The sequence below is a fragment of the Mus pahari genome, chromosome 17 (assembly GCF_900095145.1).
Source record: "Mus pahari chromosome 17, PAHARI_EIJ_v1.1, whole genome shotgun sequence".
NCBI classification, from domain to species: domain Eukaryota; kingdom Metazoa; phylum Chordata; class Mammalia; order Rodentia; family Muridae; genus Mus; species Mus pahari.
The window spans coordinates 51,435,558-51,458,936 of NC_034606.1; the positions used below are offsets into that span (position 1 = coordinate 51,435,558).

The 23,379-nt window shown below is 48.2% G+C and overlaps 1 protein-coding gene across 1 annotated transcript in view; it reads left to right on the forward strand.

Annotated features, from left to right (window-relative positions):
- Tbc1d22a (TBC1 domain family member 22A) overlaps positions 1–23,379 on the forward strand; it is a 286,103-nt gene that overhangs the window by 220,120 nt on the left and 42,604 nt on the right. Inside the window, exon 12 of the mRNA XM_021216494.1 lies at positions 16,320–16,415. Coding sequence (XP_021072153.1) covers positions 16,320–16,415 — 96 coding nt within the window. The remainder of the gene's footprint in view (positions 1–16,319; positions 16,416–23,379) is intronic.

Sequence of the window (23,379 nt, forward strand, 5' to 3'; positions counted from 1 at the left end):
GTCTAAAAATGCTGAGTTGAGACAGACTTGGGATGGTAAGGCCTGGGACATGGGAGGGGAGTATGGTAGGTTGATTCTCCTTTCCTTAGCTCCCTACAGTCCTTCAGTGCTTGTATAATTCATGGGGTTTTGACCCAGCAGCATTAAAAGGGTGCCTTTGATTTCCTTCATCAAGGAGGGAGCATTGCAGGCAGCGTACTCCCTGTGAGGTGAGGCGTGGTGGTAACAGACAGCCCTGTGATCCCGCACAGTCCTACATGGTCTAGCCTGAGAGTCTGTGCTGGGGGACCACAGATCCCTATTGAGACCCTTGCTTAAATATGTAAATGAAGGTTAGCCTTTGTGTGCCTTTCTTGGCAGGCTTTTGCTGGGGTACTTTTGTGTGCTGGAGGTTGATCTTACCCCACAGGGCCAGAAGAAGAGGGGCTTAAGGGTGCTCTCTGTTTCCCATGATCTCTAGATTCTTCCACACAATCTGCTAGAATAGCTGGTTGGACCCTTCTGAGACACCAGCCACACAGGAAGTGGAGCTCCTCACGGAATATTGATTTCTCGTTAGTTAATGGAATATTAAAGGGACCTAGAGACAGAGCTCCAGAGAACACCTTCAGACTCACAGACAGACCTTGACCTGCATTACGGACTGTGATGATGAATTTATACTTCAGCTTGCTGATCCATCATGCTCACATAGTTAGACAAGCAGTGTTCTAGAAGTTTCTGTGAGTATTTTTAGAGTGAGATTAACACTTAAGATAGGAGACTTTGTATAAAGCAAATGGCTCTGTATCACATAGAGGGGCCTTATCCAATCAGTGAAGGCCATAAGACTGATCTTATAAGCAAGAAGGAAGTCTGCTGGCATATGGCCTTTGGCTTTGAACTGCTTTCTCTGGGTCTCTGACTGCATGCATCACTGCCTTCAGATCAGCCCCTAGCATGAACATGTATGCCTGGATGGGGACACACAGAGATGTTCCCCACCCCTACTCCTCATTCTCTCTGGCTTATCAATACATTAACCAAAAATTCCTGACAGTATTATTTCCTGTGTTATGATACCTGCTGGGTTTTGAAGACTAGCTTCAGTCAGGGAGTCCCGATATATTGAGGGCATCAACCAGAATCCCAGGAGCTGGCACAGACCCTGAGGGTCATCTTTTCCCATGGGCTTCCTTTCCAGGATTGCAGAGATGAGAATCTGCCTCGTAATACACAGATGTGGTAGCATGTGACCTTTGTCATTTAAGCAGCTGGAATGTTCTCAGCATGGACAGACACCTGCCAATAAATATCTGGCCAAAGCTAATGCAGATTGGCATGGAGTTGATAGATCGGTCACTTTGAAGCTGGCTCATTTGTGCTCCACGATTTGGCCGCATAATGAAGTGTGATTTACAGTTCTCATTACTGGCCTATGCACCAAACACAGGGATGTTGGTGTGAATTTTAAAAGGGCCGTGCTCTGCATTACCGGCAGGTAATTGTGTCATTCAGTGGCCTGCTGATGAATATTTCAAAGGAAATCATGGCCCAGCATTTGCCTGCACAGCTGAAGTTGGTGTATTTGAATCTGAGCAGAGTCTGGAAAATAGTTTCCTTCATTTGAATGGCCTCAGAAATGCATCTATGTAAATACGTGTACATCAGGGAATTTCCTGGTGCCAGAAGACCAGTCAGTTTTTTCCAGTGCCAAAACTTATAAGTATAATTTAATGATGTAATTAAAGGTGAAAAAGTATTCCTTTTACCATATTATATATATATATATATATATATATATATATACACATATATATATGATGTGTGTGTATATATATATATATATATATATATACATACACAAAACAAAATCTGAAATCTGAAGGTGATTTATAGGTGGGGTTTTTTGTTTTTGTTTTATTCTGCCTTATTTACTACATTTTAAAAACTGCATGTCATGTAATTTGCATTTAGTTAATTTGTAGTCCCCTTTGACCTTCATTTTATTTTGAAAGCCACATGGAAACTACTGGAAAGCTGGTATGCAGTGTTGGGAAACCTGATGTCATAGTATCAGGGATTACTTTCTCCCTTCCTCTGGTAGCTGATGAACAAGAGCAGCTGACAGGTAGGAGAAGCTGATGGTCAGAGGTAGCTGATGGACCTCTTCTCCATGATGGAGTGAGTTCTCCATGAGCTTTTCCATCCCCTTGGGTGCCTCTGTAATCCCAGATGCTGGGTGCTGAACCCAGGGCAGCCTCTAAGAGAACAAGTGGGCAGAAGTTCCGCAGCTCAGGGCCAGGGGACAAGGTGTGGCCAGCAAAGGAGGAGCAGCTTCGAGCATTGCCAGAAAGAAGGCACTGGGCAGGGCTACCCAAGGTCGTGATGACCAGACTGCAAGGAGATGAGGCCATAGAGTCTGCCTGGCAGGGCAGGAGGCTGAGCAGTCTGTTCCTATATTCTTGTCCTGTGGTCCCCAGGCCTGGGATACCCAGATGGGAGGGCCCTACAAATATGTGAGACAGTTGATGACTACAGCAGACCATGCAAAATTGGTCTCTGGTGTTTTTCTTAATTATGAAAAATGTGTAATACTCAGAAAAGTCTCGGTGATAATTCAACAAATACCCATGTACTCACTACCCAGGATATTAAATCTAAAAGAAGTTTTTTTTTGTTTTTTTTAAATTTCCTGCCTTGGGTCTTTTATTTATTTAGAAATTAAGTTTTATATGTACCTCAAAGTCTTTCCCCTTCCTTTCTATAGCTAAGTGCCTTGAAATTCGCTTTTATCATCCCCTTTGTAAAGTGTTAGTCAATTAATCAAATGTATATATCCATAAACAATTTAGTATTATACTGGATACACAGCCTGTTAATAGCATCACGCTTAAACTACAATCACAGCATGATTAATGCAGCTTTGTGTTGCTAGTGTTGGTCTGTTGTGATGGATTTGGCTCGGTTGCTACTGTACTTCAGTTCCTCGATGGCTGGAAAAGCTGGGCTCTATTTGTTCCCCAGTCACATGGCTCAACAGTTACAACTACAAATAACTCCCAGCCTGACCTCTGACCTTGCACCCATTTCCACATGCCCTGCCCTAGAGAACTTGAAGAATAACATTTCCTTTTTTACAAGGTTGGTGGGATTTTAAATTGGCACAGTCATTATAGTAACCAGTTTGCAGGCTCCTAAAAATTAGAGATAGAACCTCCATATGATCTATGATCCCGCTGTGGGGATCAGTCTGATGGAGGTGAAGTCAGTCTTGAAGGACATCTTCACTCAGGGTCATTGCAACATTATTCCCAATATCCAAGGCAGGAAAGGTCCTTGGTGCCCATTCTCAACAAGACATGGTATGGAAAATTGCATGTGGTTCTAGTCATATGTGGCGTGCAGCCATATGCATATTCTGTGTATCAGTATAGGACATATATACATTAAATGTATGAGTATTATCCAGGGAGGAGGTCTTGCCTTTCATGGTCCCTTGGAGGACATTGCACTAAGCTAGGCACAGAAAGACAAGTACTGCATGATCTCGCTAGCATGTAGAATCTAAACTAGTTGAGCTTACAGATGTAAAGATGGTGGCTGCCAGGACCTGGGATGAGGAATAGGGAGATCTGAAAGGGTGTAGAGTTTTAGTTATCCAGGACTGGTAAGCTCTGACATGGAGAACATGGAATACTGACTATCTTGGCAATTTTGTATAGAGACTCGACATTTGCTGAGAAGGTGGGTCTGATGAGTTTTTAATCACATACAGAGGTAGTTGCAGGGTGACAGATATGCTGATGGGCTTGATTGTGGGGACTCAGCTCATATAGAGCCATGTCCACTTCACTGGTTCTGTATTCTCAGTTTCTTCTTGACAGTTATATACTAGTAAAGCTTAGATACATAGTAGCTCACACTAAGAAGGCACTTGGTAGACTCCAGAGTCTGATGTAGCTGTGTGGTCTGAGGCTTTCTTAGAGGTCTTTTCTCAGTGTACCAGGCTCTGCCAGGACTTGTCTGTCTCGTAAGCAGTGTATGGGGAACTGAGGATTGCTAAGTGTAGCTCTGAATGACTAAGGAGGACCATGTGAAAAGAAGAGTGCTGCCGTGCCAGGGTAATCAAATTAGGAGAGCCCTCTCCCAGCAGATCTGTCTTCAGTGGGGCAGTGGGGCATCTAGGTGCATTCAGAGGCAGCCATGACTTTCTGTCACCATCTTTTCACCCTCATGCCACTGTCCCTGGGCCACAGCATCACCTTGTTTCATCTCTGTCTTATGCAACAGAGGTGCCCTCCTCCTCCATCCCACATCTCTATGATGGATCAGGTGGCAGTCATTGTTGTCTGTCACTATCACTGGCAGCTCTCCCCTATGAGTGATGTGTAGACTCCAGAGACATCTGCACAGGGGCTTTTTGTCCCTGGCAGCACCAGGCAGCTGTGGGACTCCTGCAGCAGTGGGGAACAGCAGTCACTGCTCTTGACTCCTAGTCCACATGCTGTACAAAAGTCACAATGGAGAGGGACTGCGGATGAGTTCCTTTCTCACAGTTTCCCGCTTTGGGAAAATGTTCTAGAGAAAATGTCCTAGTCTGCCCATTCTATGCTTTCATTGCTCATGTCACTTCAGAGGTGGAGGTCTGGCCTTCATAAAGCCAAGACTCCTGGTCTCATCACGGATCATAAAGGGTGGAGAGTGTTAGAATAAAGAGAAAGAAGGGCCTAGACACTGCTGTCACTTCCAGAAACGTATAGGAAGGGGGGGTGTTGGGGGGGGTACAGAGGCTGATGGCTGGTAGAGCCAGGGCGAGTTGTGCTTTGGGGAAGGAGCTGGGAAGAGCTGTAGGTCAGTATTCAGCTCTACCCTTGGTATATTAAAATAAATTTTAAAAAGGGTGAGGTAGGTATTGTCGCATCCCAGTAGACATCAGGGTCACTGTTCATACTGGGACTTTTGTATGCTTAAACCACAGGGAGGATGCAACCACACAGCCCTAGGGTGGGATCATGGCTGAGCCACCCAAGCTAAGGGCCTGCCTAGTTTGGGTGTTGGGTGTGTAGTCTCATGAGGACAGTGAGCCTCAGTCCTGGATTAGGGAGGCCTGAGCTGGGGAACAGGGACATAAACTATAGAGTGGATGATGAACAGGTAGGCAACGACAGCCACTAGTGGGAGCCATTGCAGGGAAGTGATTGGGACTATATAGTGGAGAGAATAAAGCCCAGCTAGGTGGCCTCTCAAGCCTCTGCTTGGCCCATCTCTGCTGTCACAGGCTCGTCCTGGCTCATCCTCAGTGCATCGCTAGCCCCTGTCAGGGAGGAGGAGATATTTTCTACAAATGGCGGGCAGGAGTATGATACCCAGTCTCTGGGTAGATGGAAAGAGCTTTAACTAAATTAGCTCTGGGCTTCTGTGAGGTAGCATTTGAGCCTGGCACGATCTGTTTCAAACCTCACATTCCTTCTTAAAGCTCAGGAGCACCTCCCGACTTGCACAGCGCTCACAATGGGGTGGTGAGACTGAATCTAGCCCTGTCGGACTTACTGCCAAGTCGTCAGTTACTGTTTTATTACCCAGTGCTTAAGACAGTGTAATGCCAAAATGATATGAAACAAAATCTGTTCTTCCGTTGTTATCATGGATGGTGATTCCAATGAGATGTCCCCACCTTCTTGGGTGTTTGAGCTCTTGGTCCACAGTTGTTGGCACTTTGGGTTTAGGAGGTGCAGCCTTAGCTGGAGGAAGTAGGTCACTGGGGTGAATGTGAATAGCTTTGTTCCCCTTCTGGAAACTTATTCTTTCTCTCTCTCTCTCTCTCTCTCTCTCTCTCTCTCTCTCTCTCTCTCTCTCTCTCTCTCTCTCTCTCTCTCTCTCATGTTTACAGTTAAGGGTATGAGCTCTCAGCCTCCTGCTCAAATCACAGTGCCTGTCCCTCTGCTGCCATGCTTCCTCCCATGAACTCATCCTTCCGGAACCATAAGCCCAGATCAGTTTTTCCCTCCATAGTCACTCTGGGTCTTGGTGTTTGATCATAGCAGCAGGGAGTTACTAACACACTACATGATAAGAGCCGTGAGCCCCTGATCTCCTGCAATGCTCTTGTGATGTGTTCCCTCTATAGACAAAAGGTGTGAGGACAGGGGTGCTGAGCCATCCCTACAGGGAGGAGCCCTGGGACAGACTGTAGATGCCCTGCTAAGACTGGTAGCCACTGGCCCCCAGCATCTTGGGGTGGCCTTAGTTGTTCTCCCTCTTGCCATACCTCTGATCTGTGCCTGACCTGCAGGAGCCTTCTGCATGAGGTCCAGTTGCTCCTGTGAGGACAGCAAGGGCATGCCACAGTGCTCCACTCTGGACATACCTTGGTTGTATGCCACCAGGTTCCAGGGTTTGATTGCTCTCCAGACCTCTCAGGCTGTAGTTAGAGGAGCAGAGCAGATCCAGCACTGGGAAGCTTTGACAAGTCATCTCTGTAACACAGAGGCTGGGCCCTTTATCTGACCAGGTGCAGGAGTTCCATAATAACCCCTAGCTGATAAGATTGCCAAAAAGCACCTCATGCCCTCCCCAGCTCCACTCCCCATCTAGAAACGTTCACACATCTGATGGTGCTTTCTGACTTCTGGATTTCTGCTGGAAAAGCAGGGCATTCCTAGCATCCCTATGGTTGTTTTGTTGGTGCTTGGGCCGAGGGAGGGAGCTTTCCACACTCCTGTCCCACCCATGAAATTCCCAGACAACACAGGACCACAGTTGTCCAGGACCTCTTTCTCTAGGACAAGTCTTCCTGTCCCCTTTCCTGCCCTCCTCCTCCTTTTTCCATGGAGCCTGGAGCCTGGGGATCTGAGGCAGGCCTGGGCCATGGCTGTGGGCAGGGAGGTCAGGGACACAGGGAACCAGGGCTGGAAGGAAGGACTGGACCAGAGTTCAGACCCTTTCAGAGCCTGTGGTCCAGCTATCCAGCATGGCCACACTCGAAACAGCCTATACTGTCCTTCTCTATGGTTTGAAACGTCCCTGACAAGGGGATTCTAAGAGCCATGGTCTTTTCTGCCAGCAAAGGGCTCCCTACAAGCCTTAGAAGTGGCCTGTTGGCTTGGCCATTGTCCGGAATGGTGAAGCTGTGTGGGTGAAGCAGATTGAACAGATCTGGCTGGGGTCTGTCTTTAGCTGCTGCCCTCCCCCTGCCCCACTGTGCGTGCACCCTTCCTGCAGTGCTGGTATGAATCATCTGTGTTAAGCTTCATTACAGCAGAGGCCCATTTTCCATTTATGATGAGATTTTTTTATTTATCAAATTGTTACTCTAATATAATTTACTAAGTCACTGAAGACAAATAATCCACTTAGACCAAGCCGTAAAACTCCATTTGTCCACAACGCCTGTTCTGTGGAGTTGGGCTCACCCCTTGTTCCACTCTCAGCTGGAGACAGTACAGGCTGCAGCATTCACAGTCCAGCACTTGAGTTCCTATGCGGTTGGTCTGGAGGGTGTCCGGCAGCCCACCTGAGCCTTCTCTGTTAATAAAAGGCTGGTGAGTGAATTAAGAGTGTGTCCAAGGCTCTGCAAAGAATCCATCAATCTGGACTGTCCTCAGCACTCCTGAGCCCCTGGTCCTCTCAGTGCTTACAATGCTGAGCTCTGGCCTTCATTCCTTAGGGAACTTCCCTCCAGTCCTCAGGGATCCACTCATCTTTAGTATTTACTAGAAAGGTAAACAAATGGGTCTTGTCCACTAATGCTGCCTGCACCAGGCTCTCAGGAGCCAGGAGATTGGGAGAATGGGGTTTCTTTCTGTCTCTAATTCTGCTCTTGGGTTTGGGGACAGGGATTGCAAAGAAAAGGGGTCCCAGAGACCCCAAAGCAGGTAGAACAGGGGACTAGAAGACAGAGTGTGTGACCGTCAATAACCACAGTGTGGGAAGCGGTAGTAGACTTGGTGAGGTCCCTGGAAGAGAGGTGGGGCTCAGGTGTCTGAAGAGAGAATGGGTTTCTCTGGCAGAACAAGGGTATGTGGCGTGCACCAACAGCTCTGCACAAGCCAGGCAGGCTTCTGGTCTGGAGCACTGCAAGAAGCCGGAGAACGTCAAAGGTCAGGGGCATCGGACAAGAGGCTATTGACAACTGTGTCCTCCATGGTTAGGAGAACGTCAAAGGTCAGGGGCATTGGACAAGAGGCTATCGACAACTGTGTCCTCCATGGTTATCGGCATGATATGATAGTCTATGACAGTACCTCTTAGTTAGAGGAGGTGTCCTGGTCACCCTGTAGCAGAGTGCTAAGGTCACTGGGTGAAGGCCTTACGATATAGTACTACACTCACTCAGTTGCTACTTGTTTCTGCATAGAGATTTTATGTGTTGTTGGTGCTGTTCCAGCCATCACAGTAGACATGCTACAAGGCTAGCAGGATCGAATGCATGTTTTCCAAGAAGTTAAGACTGTTTAAAGGAAGTAAGATGGCAGAGGCGAAATCCATAAGGTACTCCTCTGCCAGAATGCACCCCTGGGCTGGTGTGGCTTTTACAAACATGAACACCACTTCAGAGACCAGGCATCTTGGGGAACTCTTAAGCTGAGAAACTTGAAAGAATGGCCTCAAAGCTGCATTACCCAGATGTCTGCCCTGTGATTTCTGGGATCTGCTGATTACTTTTAATGAGCCAACTGCTGCAACCTGGACACTGTTCAGAGCTACCAGGTGCTAGGCTTTCCTTCCTTAGCTTTGGCCATGAAGATAATGAAAAAAGGAAGGATCCACCCACATACACTTTCTAACCCTTGTCCTACGTTCAGATGGGCTTGGAGCTTCGGGTCACATGACAGTTGCCTGGAAAAGTTGCCTATTGAAAATCTACTTCAAATAGCCTGGGTCAATGTCCAGTAAGGCATCAAGTAAAGGAAAGGCATTTTTTGAAAGCAGTTCCAGGGAATCCCAACAGGCTTATGTTCCAATGAAGGTAGTCACAGACATTAGAGTTGGCAGAAAAGACAGCTTCAGAGAGGGGTGTGTGAGGGGGTGCCTGAGATACAGCCTGGAATATTCTTGGACTGTTGGAGATGGAACAAGAAAGATATTAAATGGAGGGAGAAGGAAAGGGAACTGCCACAGTGTGCAAGACTGAGAACCCTCAGAGTCAAATGTGATAAATGAGTTAAAGAGAAAGCACAACACGGGGCATGTGCAGGATCCCTCAGCAGGTAAGGGTGCCTGCCACCAAGCCAAATGAGCTGAGCCTGATCCCTAGAACTTAATGGTGGAAGGAGAGGAACAGCTCCCCTAGGCGGTCCTCTGACCTCCACATGCATGCTATGTCATACGTGTGCATATGCATATGGTGCCTGAGTGTGTGCGTACACACAGAGGCAAATACATGCAGCAAAAACCGTTTAAAGGAAATTGTGACACAGGAGGAGACGATTACTTAGCTAGAATAAAGATTTAAAGAAAATCCTTTGCCTACAGGGATATAAAATATAAAAGAAATGGGGACAGAATGACAAGAGCCCAAATCAATCTCACCAGAATTCTGAGAAAGTGCAGTGACCGTCAGAGGAGCAGGTGAATTCTTGGTGTGAGGTTAACAGATCTGATAATGGTTTTCTCTCATCAGAACTGCCCCTAGATTACAAAAGATAAGTCATCTCTGACAAAGTAACCATCTAAGGAAACTGCACAAGACCAAGGACCTAGAAGGTTCTAGAGAACAGCCATAGAGAGTCAGTTCCTGGGGCCGAATAACAACTAGACTGAGAGCATCAAATAGCAGAAGCTAGAATACGGTGCAGTGAACTGTTTAACATTGTACAACTCAGGACTGCCCGAGGATGGCAGGAAAGCTGGGTTCCTGGATTTCATGAAAAGTGGTGGCCCCAAAAGACAGGACAGATCTCTGAGCAAACCCACGAGAGTGTTGATAGAGAAAGCAACACAAAGGGCAGCCCAGGTTCTAAGGAAGACGACCAGGATGACACAGAGCACTGGTGTGAATCCCAGGTTCTAAGGAAGACGACCAGGATGACACAGAGCACTGGTGTGAATCCCAGGTTCTAAGGAAGACGACCAGGATGACACAGAGCACTGGTGTGAATCCCAGGTTCTAAGGAAGACGACCAGGATGACATAGAGCACTGTTGTGAAGCTGGGGAAGGGGAAAGCAATGTGTGCCTTGGCTGTGACCACAGTGAAGGTATTCCCAACTTTCTGTGTTAATTGGGATTAAAATAAGGATAAGGATTAATTTTCTTTTATTATACATTTAGTGTGTGTGTGTGTGTGTCTCTCTCTCTCTGTGTGTGTGTGTGTGTGTGTGTGTGTGTGTGTAGGCCCTATTTTAACCATGGAGTTAAGCTTGTCTGCTAAAATAAGGCTACTGCTAAGCTAAGAGCAGAAACTCGCTAATTTCTGGGTCAATTAGAGGTAGACCTTGGAATAATGAGTAAAGACAAGTCAGTTCACTACAAGGAGGAAAAGAAGTGAGGACACGGAGCCACCAGCAGGTTGAGAGTTTTAGGATGCAGATTAACAGAAAGTGTCAGTCATGGTTGGCGGGGACCAAGCTGCTGAATTAGGGACCTTGACTTCATTTAGAAAGATCTGTCACTGTAGAGACAAAGGGAAATTAAGGATAAAAAAAAAAAAAAAGAATCCAGAAATTAGCTAACTACTAGCACAAGGAAGCAGAATTGGAAGATTTCAGGACAATATTTTCAGAGTCATCAGAACAAATGACATTTTTAGGGACATTCTGGCAAACACTGCAATGTATCTGAATCCTGAAAACTATAAAATGCTATTGAAGATAGAGAGACCTGAGTGAGTGAAGGGCCCGAAAACTCAGTGTTTCTAGGATGGGCTTGTGTGCAATTACAGATACACACAGACATAGCCACACACACAGGCATGCAGAGATATAGACACACACACACACACACACACACACACACACTCACACAGAGAGGTTGATCTGGAGATTCACAAGCTCTTTTGCAGTAATTGACAAACTGACCGTGCAATGGATACAGAGTGGAGATTCGAGGCAGCAGTGCTATGGAGAAGGGTAAAAATGAAAGCCAGGGTGACCTCAACCTTAACTCGGGGGTGGGCATCAGCTTCTTAGCAAATTGTTGGAGCAATGTTCATGTGCACAAGTGCCCCCTCAGCTTCTTTACACTTGTAAAAAAAGTGATTGGCAATGGACCAGAGACCTAAACAGACCTAAATGTAAAACTCTCGTAGAAGCAAACCTTGTGTGCCCTTGAGTTGGGGGAAGGTTTCTAAGATTTAACAAATTAAAATGGAATCTGCTGCAGCAGAATTTAAGACAGATTTCCACAAAGTCACTCTTCAGAGTGTGGAAAGACAAGGTCTAGTCTCATCACATTTTTCCAACAGAGGCTTGCAAGAGACTTACCATGATGAATATAAGACGACAATCTATAAAACTCAAGAATAGCAAACAGCCAGAAAAAGCTCCAAATACCAAAAGATGTCGGTGACATGAGGGATGCTTGGTCAGTGGTCATTTGAGATGTGCAGCTAGGTGCCTAGAAGCCACAGTGAAACACTACGGCTCTGTACAACGCTGGCTAGGATGGGACAGAGCATGAACTTCCTTCACTGCTCCTGGGAACGTAAAATGGTAGAGCCACTTTGGAAAGTAGTTTGGCAACATGTTTGCCTGGGGAGACTCAGGCACAAATGTGCACAGAGCTCTGCATCATAGCCGTGAGCTGGAAGCAGCTCAGTGTCTTTAGACAGATGAATGGATAGATTGTGATGTGCCCAGCCAGGATAACAGACCTCAGCGTTTGCAGGAATAGATACAGGGAAACACCTCAGTATTTGTGGGGAATGAATAGTGGTATGCCCATTCAGGGGAACCTTAGCATTTACAGGGAGTGAATAGTGGTATGCCCATTCAGGGGAACCTTAGCATTTACAGGAAATGGAAAACCACTGTGGAGTTCTGTTCAGGGGAAGGGTCTGTGGGATTTGCAGAGAATGAACTCTGGGTGCATGGAACATGAGACAAATTTCAAAATAGTAGCTCTGAGTGAAGGACATTGGAAAATCAGTTCATACAGTAGAGTGGTGTCTCTGTGCAAGCGTGCGTCGTTAACTGGTGTGTGTTGAAGAGCAGCTGAGTAGTGACGCAGTGTTGGAGGACTTCTCAATGACCACAAGGACACATACGGGGCGATAGAGGTGTGCACTATCCTAACTGTTATAGGGCACACAGAGTAGGATGTAATTCATCTTAAAACAGACTAGGAGCGGAGCTGATGGATGATCATCGTTGCGTCTCACTAGCCCACTGCTGCTCTAACCCAGATGTGCGCAGTGGATTGCTGGAGATAAGGAGGTGATGCTTAGTAACAGTGACACTGAAGACACTTTGAGTTTGTGTGTACCCAGTAACATAATTCCAGTACAGAAAACAAATTTGGCAGAACCATGATGAGAAAATTAATCTACTGTCGTCATAGGGATTTTTTAATACATCCTTATTTCCTGGAAGATTGAAGATTATTTAACACTGTGAGTTAATTTCTTCAATAGACATATATGAATTGCTGCCTCCAGAAATTCCAGCCATGCATTTAAGAACAGCAGGCATTTTATGGGGTGACTTTTTCTATGGATATCTAAAGAAACATCTACTCACCCCAGAAACCAGCAAAGCAAAGGAAAGACCCTGTCCAGGTCCAGGTTGGTGAGCCAGGGGGTCTGTTACCGCTACTTACAGAGTGTGGGGTGGTCCACATGGGTCACTCATTGGTGGCCTAGTCATGTCACTATGTCAGAGGCAGGCCTGTGACCTCACTGTTCACTCTCTGGCCTCTGAGGATGCTGCCTCAGGAAACATTTGTGGAAGCTGTGTCCTGTTCCAACCCAAATCCAGATTACCTTTAAAGAACTGAAGTCCTTAAGTCCCATCCGATAAGAAACTGATTAACTAGCAGTCAGCAACTCAGAAGCTAAAGGGATAAAAATGAACCATGCATTTTCAGATTGCAAAATGTACTGATAAATCAGGTATGATCCAAAAAAGACATCTAAAAGCCAGTGGCATGTTCTTAGACATTGGGATGATAAAGCTTCATTAAGACTGGAGTGCTCCTGAAGTGTGGCTTCTGAGGGTGACTGACAGACTTGTATTGCTTGCTTGTATCAGAAATGAAAAAAGCCAGACACTACTGAGCTTGCAGCCAGCTTCCTTAAGTTAGAGAAGGCACTGGAAAAGGAAAGTACTCTCCCTCTGTCTCCACTTGATAATGCCCACAGCAGACTGAGAGAGCCACATTTAGAGGAAGGGAATAGTCACGTGACAGAGAGGTTGACAATAGCCATTGTCTGAGTCAGGGGTTTTATTGCTGTGAGGAAACACCTTGACCATAAGGCAAGTTGGGGAGAAAAGGGTTTACTTGGCCCACACCTCCCTATCACCTGCTGTTCATTATTTAAGGAAGTCAGCACAGGAACTCACTCAGGGCAGACAGGGCAGGATCCTCGAGGCAGGAGAAGGCACAGAGGCCATGGAGCGGTGCTGCTTCCTGGCTGGCTTTCCTGCCTGCTCTCTTATAGAACCCAGAACCACCAGCCCAGGGATGGCACCACCCATGATGGGCTGGGCCCTCCCGCATTGATCACTGAGAAAGCGCCTCACAGCTGGATCTCATGAGGCATTTTCTCACTGAAGCTCCTTCCTCTCTGATGACTCTAACTTGTGTCAGGTTGACACAAAACCAGCCAGAACACCCATCATCGAAATCTTAAGGTTTGTTTGTTTGTTTGTTTGTTTGTTTTTAGAAAACAATTGAGCTTAAACCTGGCTAACTGCTAAGGTGGAGGAAAGGACAACTAAAGTGGAGTGTAGGGTTCTAATAGGTCCAAACAGCAGGAGGGTGATGAGGAGGATTGTAACATCAGGCCCAGCCTGGGCTTCTTAGAGAGATCCTGTCTAAAAAATGGTGTGTGGGGAGCAGGCATTTCCAAATAGAATATTACTGTTAAATGCACAGAAATCTGGAGGAAAAATATATAATGAGCAAGTTTGAAAACTTGGATGAGACATTTCTGGAATAAAAGTAAGAATATACAAAACTGTGAGGAAGTCTGGATTGTTTTATAACCATATACAAGTTAATTCATGGGTGATGACTAAAACGTCATCAGATCCTAACCACCACATGGGGGCTGTCTATCAGGAATCAGAAGGAAACACATCCCAGACCTGTGTGTGCCCTTCTGAGAAAGGAAAGGGGAAAGAGGCAAACAGCTGAATGCTTAGAGGCTCACCTTGCAGAGGGAGTGCAGACAGGACCTAGATATCATTAAAAACTGGGGTACATTGTGACTGGATGCAGCCTATGCTGGAAATACAAGGTTGGTTCAGTCGAGGGAACTCAGGGCATCTTCTCCATCACCAGATGAACGAGCACCGTTTGTCATCTTGGTGGATATAGACATCATCTGTGACTGTGATCAGAACTCTCTTCAGCCTGGAGCACAACAGACTTTCCTAGCCTGCTGTGATGCCTGCCAGGCCTCAGCAGACATCATTCTCTGCGATGAAGTGATGGCAGCTGATCCCTTGCAGCCAGGAAGTAGAGGCAGAGTGGTTTGGCTGTTCAAGTTGCCAACACAGCGCTGGGCAGGGAGTGCAGGGAGATGAAGAAACAGTGCCCAACCCCTAGGGCTGAGGGTGGTCAGTTGGCCCTGCCCAGTGGCCTCCATGTCACTAAGACTAATGACCATTCCCACTCCTTCTGCATGGGGCCTCTGGGTTCCCTGCAGCTGACTGACCACTGTCAGTGAGCCTGCTCAGGACTACTTAACTCCTTGCCCATCCCACGCTAAGACTTAGAGTCACAGCTGTCTCATCCAATGTGTTCTGCTACAGTCGTAAAGCCTCTCATCTTGCACATCCACTTCAGTAATGGTCCTTCCTCCATCTTCCTCTTAGATCCTGAAGTCTCATGTGTAGCAGTATTCTGCGGGCTCACCCTTTAATGTGGACCTAGAATGTTTGTGCTAATTACAAGCTCTTGCCCCCTTTTGGTGCACATCACTAACACCTTTTAGGTTTTGTTTTGTTTCTTTGTTTGTTTGTTTGGTTGGTTTTATTTTTCTGAGACAGGGTTTCTCTGTGTAGTCCTGGCTGTTCTAAAACTCATTCTGTAGAGCAGACTGGCCTTGAACTCAGAGGTCGACCTGTCCCTGACTCCTGAGTGCTGGGATTAAAAGCATGTGCCACCACCGACCAGTTTACACCTGTCATTTTGTGCCAGCTGTGCCTCAAGCTTGTCCTGAGCTCTTCCTTTCCACCTTGCCCTGTGCCCTGGTCTCAGTAGGAAAGCCAGTGGAGCCTTTGAATTGCCTGCTAAGAGCTTTCCAGGCTCATGGGAACACCTGGCAACATAGCCCTGCAGATCTGTGCCCCACAAGCTTTCCTGCACTGCTAGCCTTGCTGGCGGTTCATAGACACTCATCTTGTTATACTTCCCCATTGCTTGCTGTATTTTTTTTCCCAAAGCATGTCACTTTCTGACACACTGCATACTTACATTGCCTAACATGCCAGTCACAGTAGCTTCACAGGTATGCGTGGACATAGCAGAGCCATGAAGGTAACAGACTGAGCCCGAAGCTTGGGGACCGCTAGTCCGAGTAGTTGGTGGTATGGCCTTGAACTTAGGTGGGAGTTGCAGGGGGTGAAGGAATGAAAGCCTTCTAGAAGGGAGCTGGGCAGGTCCAGTGGGATGGTCTGAGCAGTCCCAGCAGGTCTCCAGGGATGAGAGCAGTATGAGGTGGTAAGAACAGAGGAGGGATGCATCCGACTGCACTGGAGAGAGACATAAGGTAGAAGCCGCTAGATTTCCTGCCCTGCCAGCTGCCTTCTTATTGGCGTTCACACAGCAGGTAGCTCCTGTCCACTGCTTGCCTGGCATCCCACTTGAGCTGCTTCCTCAGCTCTCGGGCTTGCTTTCTCCTCTGGGAAGTAGAAGCTGCTCTCCAAGGCTCAGGTTTGGTGCCTGGCGTAGGATGGGCACTCACCAGATCTACCGGCACTATGCCAGGCTGTCACCTATGACTGAAGAAAGTTACTGTCCTTGACATTGTTGAAAGCCTAGGCTGGGACCCTGTTTCCCAAACTGCGGGTATTTAAAATGGTGTTTATTGTAATGAGATGAACATGTTGCAGGACTTTACTGATAAAAGCGAACTTTCCCCATGGCCCTGACTGGAGAGCCCACCCAGATGGCTTTATACATTGGCTGATGGCTCCATACACTAAGCAGTTCTCCTTGTTTTTTCTCTTTTAGTCTGAACCCGAGGGCTTTTCTCATTTCCACTTATATGTTTGTGCTGCTTTCCTCGTGAGATGGAGGAGAGAGATTCTAGAAGAAAGAGATTTTCAAGTAAGTAACCACTGTTCACAAGAGCCTGAGTTAGGGTTTCTGTTGGGCAAAAGGTTTATTAAATTCTAGTTCACGCCTGATTTGTGGGGGAGCCGTGAGGAGCACTGCTTGTGGCTCTCCTGCTGGGAAGCTCCTGCTGGGACTCAGAACTGATGGCACCAGGTCACCATGGTGTGAACTGGGCTGGCATCATGAGCTATTATGTATCAAGCCCCAGGCTCCTTGAGCTGTGTGTCCTCACCAGTGTGACCCTGGAGGGCCTGGCGTAACCTCCAGTTCCCAGGGTCCTCATCACAAGGCCTGTGCTATGTATGCTGGGACCTGAGTTGGAATAGAACCACACAGCCTGAGCTCCCATCTAAGCAGTCACTTGGTAGCTGTGTGACTTGGGAGACACCGTCTAACCTCTCTGTGCAGGTTCCCTTACCAGCTTAACCGTAGAGCTGTGAGGAACCCACAAATGTCCTGCCAGCTGTGTGTTCCACCAAGAAACCCCATGGTCCAGGTCCCCAGATCCTGGACTGCCTGAGTCCCCCCAAGAGGTGGCCCAGGTATTGTGAGGACTGTTGACCCTTCCCAGGTGCTTTCTGCTATCACTGAGGGGTTAAAGAGTCCTTGAGTATGCTCATGAGGCCTAGTCTGCCCTTGCTGGGCAGGATGGGACAGTCTAGGGTGCAGCAAAGATACCAGCATTGTAGGGACAGGACTCTGCACTGACTATCTGTGGTCACTCCCTTGCCTCCAGCTCTTGATAGGCTAGGTGACCCGTGGTCCTTCGGGTTCCCAGTGTGGTAACTTGTGGCAACTCAGTGATCTTGTTCCTCAGCTCTGTGCTTCTCAGATGGCTCTGAGCTCCCTGCTTCACATCTGATGACTGTCGGCAGAGTCAGTAAAGTCCTGCACAGTCACCAAGGCCTGCTGAGACCTCAGGGTAACAGTTGGTCTTGTGTCCACTTGCTGTGAATTAGAATGACCCGTGTAGGGAACCTCACCTGAACAGCTTCCCTGATTGCCTCACCTGATGTCTGAAGACCCACTCCTAGCGAGGGTGGCACCCCAAATAAGGGCACAGTAGAAGGAAAGCTCCATTGACAGGTGAGGGCATTGGCCAGGGGAAGGAGCTGTCAATGCTACCCTTGGCTTGGCAGACAGAGAACCAGTCTGCTCAGCAGTCCATAGTGTTTTAAGTACATGGGGCATGAGGTTGTCCTTTTCCTCAGTTGCTGCCCCTGTCATTATACAACTCAGTTGTCCTGTGGACTGTGGTCTTAGGCTAGCCAGAACTCCAGGTTCCCTCCTGTAGCCTCATGTATATGGTTTATAAGTGCTTGAGATGTACTGGATGTCTGTCCCATTAGGTATATGTGATGCTGCTGTAGCTGAAGCCATCTGGCCTACCTGGCCCTTCTTGCTGCATCCTGAGAACATGGAGGCCCTAGGGAGCATGACTTGCCCTGTCACCAAGTGATTTAGAGTAAAACATCATAAATGCTCATCTCCGTCTCCCACAGTACGCTTGTTTGTCACCAGGACACACTAGGAAGCAAGGCTGGTTCTACAGGTCCCCGCCTGGCCTGTTACCCTAACTGCCTGCTTACAGAAGAGAGAAGGGCACTGCTCTCCTGATGTACAGTGGCTACTCAGTGCACTGGCCAGTATGTTAGGTCACTGGACACTCCTGACCTGACTGGCTCTCAGGAGCCTCCATGAGAGCCACATTCCTGCCCCACTTCCTGAGGGTCAGAGGTCTCAGCTGAGGTAACTCTCAGGTAACTGCCATCTTGAATCTGGCCTCCCTAGCTGGGCACAGTGTCTAAGGAGGCTCCAGGCAGATTTTGTTGTCTTCCAGGCTAGGCCAGCCTAGGGTTGGATATGGGTAGCAGAGAACTTATGTTGGGCACAGCCATGTGCTTAGAGGAGGAATACCCCATTCCTACAACAATAGCTCTGCAGCTCCTCGCAAAGCCCCTAGACCACATGTGCTCAATAGCCACCTTTAGCAAGGGACTGTCTGTACCTCTCCCCACACACTGGCTCAGACCAGACCAGGAACACCGATCATGGCCTCTTAAGTACAGCGTTTATCTTGTGAGGATATGCAGTGATGTGTCACAGCAGGGACTAAGCCCCTTGGGAGGTGGTCAAAAAGTATGTGCAGTTACTAGACACTGGAGTGGTTGGGGACACTGTGGCCATGTGTGTGATAGACAGGACCCATAGCATCCTGATAGGCTGCACTGATGGCTCCCCTGTTCTTGCTCAGGTGGCATTTATTTCAGCACATGCTTGTTTAAGTCCTTGCTGTTGGGCTGCAGTTGTGCTGTTGTGGTTATGGGTTCACTGAGTCCAGTGTGTTGCCGTCCTCCTGCATGTCATCACCCACCGTCCTTTTCCTCACACAGCTTGGGGTGAGGAGGACGGGTCAGGACAGTACAGGGTGTGATGCTACCTGGACGCCATCCTTGCAGCCTTGAAACTCGGGTGTGGATGGGGAGGACAGGGTAGATTTATGCTGTGCTACAATGACGTAGTGCTTTAGTGGCCTGGAGGCTGGAGGGAGTGTGTGCCATGAACTCAGTGCATGTTGTGGAGAACTGACTTAAATTAAATGAAGAACCTGGGGTCCTGGTGAGTACCAGTGATTGTGTTTGCCACTGACATTTTAGGAAAGGACTCCGCCCCATGGAAGTGGAGGAGGCTGAGCCTCTGGCAGTGGGGTACCTGGTGAACGACTGCCATAGCCCCTACTCTGTTGGCTGGGATTGGCCGTGTAGGCAGTCCTGTGTTGCTGCCCGTCATTTCCATAGGTGTAGGATTGTGCTTGAAGAGGAGGCTCACCCAGGGTAAGGCAGGCACTTGGTGGTAGTTGGGTTGGGGTGCTGACTGTGGGCTGGTTCTTCATGGTTCTGAAGATGTGGCAGGTCAGCTGGGGCATGGGACAGGCAGGGATTCTGGCTGTGCACTGGGCCTTTGGACCCTGGGCAGAACCCCCCGCCCCCCAGGAATATTCCTGGCTCAGTGTGTAAGGATCTGTGTACTGCATGCAGCACCATCCTTGCCATGCACCCAGGACATTACCCATGATGCCCATAGGCTCTGCACAGTGTGTGCTGCTGGGGTCTCTCCACAAGCTGCATTACCCCTGCCAGCCAGTGAGGTCCTATATTCCTGTTTCTCCTTCTTCAGCCATATTTTTAAGGGGTCCTTGAAGTGAAAGGAACTCCAGGGTGTAGAATGTCTTATATATCGGGGGGGGGGCACTTGTCACTCTTAGCCTTCCTTGTTTTCTAGGGGTTTGTTTGTTAGTTGGTTTTTATAAGTATGTTGGGAGTGAAGGGAAGGACGCTCTTGCCTTCCCTCAGTGCCTGCTGTTCCCTCCAGGACACATGACTCCACAGTGCTGGCTGCAGTGTGACACACACTTGACAACAGTGTGACACTCTTGAGGACTGCATAGTTGAGACATGCAGGACCCCACACAAGACTTCTGATATCTCCCCAGGAGGCTCTGTGTTCATAGTCTGACCCATAGCTTGGCTTTCCTGGCCTTTGGACTGCATGGGCCAAGTGCAGTGTTGTAAATGTGCATTGTATCTGTCTTCTTCCTGATTTCTGAGCCTCCTGGCTAGGGTTCACTGAGGTTTTGACTCCAGTCTTAATCCTCCCTGCCTCCAGACCTGGCACACTTGTGCTTAGCCCAGACAGGGTTGGCTGTGTCCTGCCATTCTCCAGAAACAGCTGGCCCAGAGGAGTAGTAAGCCAATGCGTTGGTGAGCTTCTACCTGTAGAGGGACTGGGACTTCTATTCTAAGCCTTTTTTTTTTTTTTCCCCGAGACAGGGTTCCTCTGTATAGCCCTGGCTGTCCTGGAGCTTACTTTGTAGACCAGGCTGGCCTTGAACTCAGAAATCCGCCTGCCTCTGCCTCCCGAGTGCTGGGATTAAAGGTGTGCGCCACCACACCCGGCTTTATTCTAAGTCTTAAAGATAGAAGCTCTGTAGAAACAGGAGGTGGCTGCCACCTATGGCGTTGTTTCAGGTATGTCTCCTGGACAAGCGCGGGTCTTTCTGTGGACCCCAGTGGCTGAGGAGCCTGCAGCTTTGGTGGTCTGTGAACACCCTTGTAGATGAGCACAGCCGCCAGCCTCATCATCTGTACGCATGGCATGTGGTGAGTGCTGCCTAGAGGCCTGTGAAGCAGCAAGGACCGGATGAGAGGCAGTGCCTGCTCCGGAAGCCACACTCTGGGTCAAGTCCATGCCAGCAGGATTTGCACAGGCCCTGTTCCTGCGCCACTAGAAGGATGTGCAGGCCTAGCCCTCCTGTAGGGAATGGCTGGGTACCTCCTCTTGCTCTCCTTTGGAATGAGTGGAGACCTGAAGCATCTATGGCTACTAAGTGAGAATCTAGAGAGGACAGGAGAGGGCAGTTCTGAGTGTGAGCTCCAGGCTGTGTGGTCCCTCGTCCTCTCAACCTCCATCCACATTTTCTGCATTTGCTCAGTAATCATCCCCAGAGCACTGCTTGGCTCAGGGCCTGTTCCCACCCTCGAGGGCAGCTCAAGCTGGAAGTGGCTTGGGAGTGAGAGGGGCAACATGGGACTCTCTGTTATGGGCACCTGCAGAGGGGACAGGGAAGAGAAATAAGATCAGGCAATGAGGAGTAACAGGAGAGAGAGCAGACGTGTGTTGCCATTGTAGATGAACCTGGTGACTACCATCCTGCAAAAGGAGAGGGGGGAGACAGGCAGGGACAGTCTCCTTTTTTTTTTCCCCTGAAGAGACCATATACCCACGGCAAGGTTCCGCAGGGGAAGGATGACCAGACAGACACATTGGAAAGAGGACCTAGTATACCCCACATCTAAGGTACGTGGGAGGCAACAGGAGTGAGGCTGAGAGAAAATCCCGTAGGCTGCCTTCCCCAACACAGCTCTTCAGAACACACACCCAGTGACTACTCCAACTTGAGCCCCACACCACGAGAGGGAGCCCACTCCTGACACAGCCTGGACGGCCAGGAACCAGATTTTGGAAAGCCCAGAGACCTAGGATAGAACCAAACACGATTAGAAAAAAAAAGTCAGTGACATGATTCCTAATGATATTCTGCTGTACTTTCAGACTGGAGCCTCACATAGCAGTCGTCAGAGGGGCTTCACTCAGCAATTGATAGAAGAGATTCGGAGACTCACTGACAAACATCAGGCAGAGGGAGGAAGGGTTGTAGGGTCCAGAGGGGTCCCTTGACACCAGGAGAACATGGCCCACAACATTCACTAACCAGAGCCCATAGTGGCTCACAGAAACTGAAGGATGACAGTCAGGGAGCTTGTGTGGAGCTGACCAAGGTCCTCTGCATACATGTTAGGGTTTATAGCTTGTCTTTCAGTGGGATTCCTAACAGTGGGAGCAGGGGCTGTCTCTAACTCTTTTGCCTACTTTTGGAACCCTTTTCCTTCTACTGGGTCACCTCATCCAGCCTTGAATGACAGTATATGCCTAGTCTTACTATAATTTGCTATACCATGGGAAACAGGTGGGGATGGATCTGGGAGAGAGGGGAGATGGGAAGGGTAGGAGGGAGGAGAAAAGAATAAATAAATAAAATTAATTTTAAAAAATAAAGCAGATGCCAACAAGCTGGGAAACAGATGGCCGAGCTTCGGAATGAACATGGATCAGGGTGAAAATGATCATGGGATTACAGAAAGGGTTTAGACATGAGACATGGCCGGTACTAGGCTTGTGAGTAGATGTCAAACTCAGGATTCTAGTTAAAACTTTCCAAAGTAAACAAAGTTCACTTTTAGCTCAAAAAGAAGAGAAATGAGGTCTGTTTATAATGGTAAAGAAATCAGTAAGTAAAAAAACGCGTGGGTTAGAAGCCAGAGTCGAGGGCGAGGGACATGACTTAGTGGGTAAAGCACATGCCATGACTGCCAGTGCCCAAGTAGAGCTGGACACTGTAGAGCACGCCTGTCCTCCTGCACCCCCCCCCCCGGCTGTGAGATAGGGATGGGGCAGGAGAATCACTTGAGAGATGGCTAGTCTGGCCTACATAGAGACCCTGTCTCTGCAAGATGGAAGGCAAGTTGTCCTTTGGCCTCCACCTGCACCTTTAACACACATGTACCTTCACACATATGAACACACACACACACACACACACACACACACGAAAGAATTTGGGGCTGATGAGTAAGTTGCTAGGTGTATTTTGGAGGATTTAGAACTGCCAGTGACAGGCAGGCCACTAAGCAGGTGTGTGAAGAAAGAGGAGTTTAGATATTTGGGGAGAACACGCAATGCTAAGATTGCCTCCGTGAATTTTTTTCAGCCTGGTAGATCCATACTTTGTGGATGAGTAAGATGAGGCTGGAACATGTCTGTTGCCGTAGGCACGCGTCCTTCTGGGAGTTTGTCCCTGCAGTTCCCACAGAGAGAACTTCATGTTCCATTTCACAGAGCTCAGGCACATCTGTGTCATCTTGGACACTGGACTGCTGTGCACTGTGCCTCTATCTGCCCATCAATCTCCCTCCATGCCTGTATCCATCCCTGGCCTCCATAGATCTCTGAGATGAGATGATTTATAGATAATAGACATGCATTTTTCATGGTTCTGGAAGCAGGGATGTCTAAGAGCTCACTGGCAGGTTTGGGGTCTGCTTCCAAGATGGTGCCTTGGAGCTGTGTCTTCACATGGCTAAGGCTGAGGATGGAAGGGACTAAGGCTAAAAGCCTTGGTAAGGGTGTTGCTCTGCTTGTGAGGGAGACTAAATTCCTGGAAGTGCTAACTTCTCTTAGCGCTAGCACCTTGAGGACTAAGTGCCACTGTATGAATGCTGGAGGCATCGAAACTGAAGTGTGGAGATACATGTGGGTTACGTGAGGTTCACAGGTCAGGCAAAGCTCACAGATTTACTCACCAGACACCAGGTAGGAACACAAGTATGACCGAGTA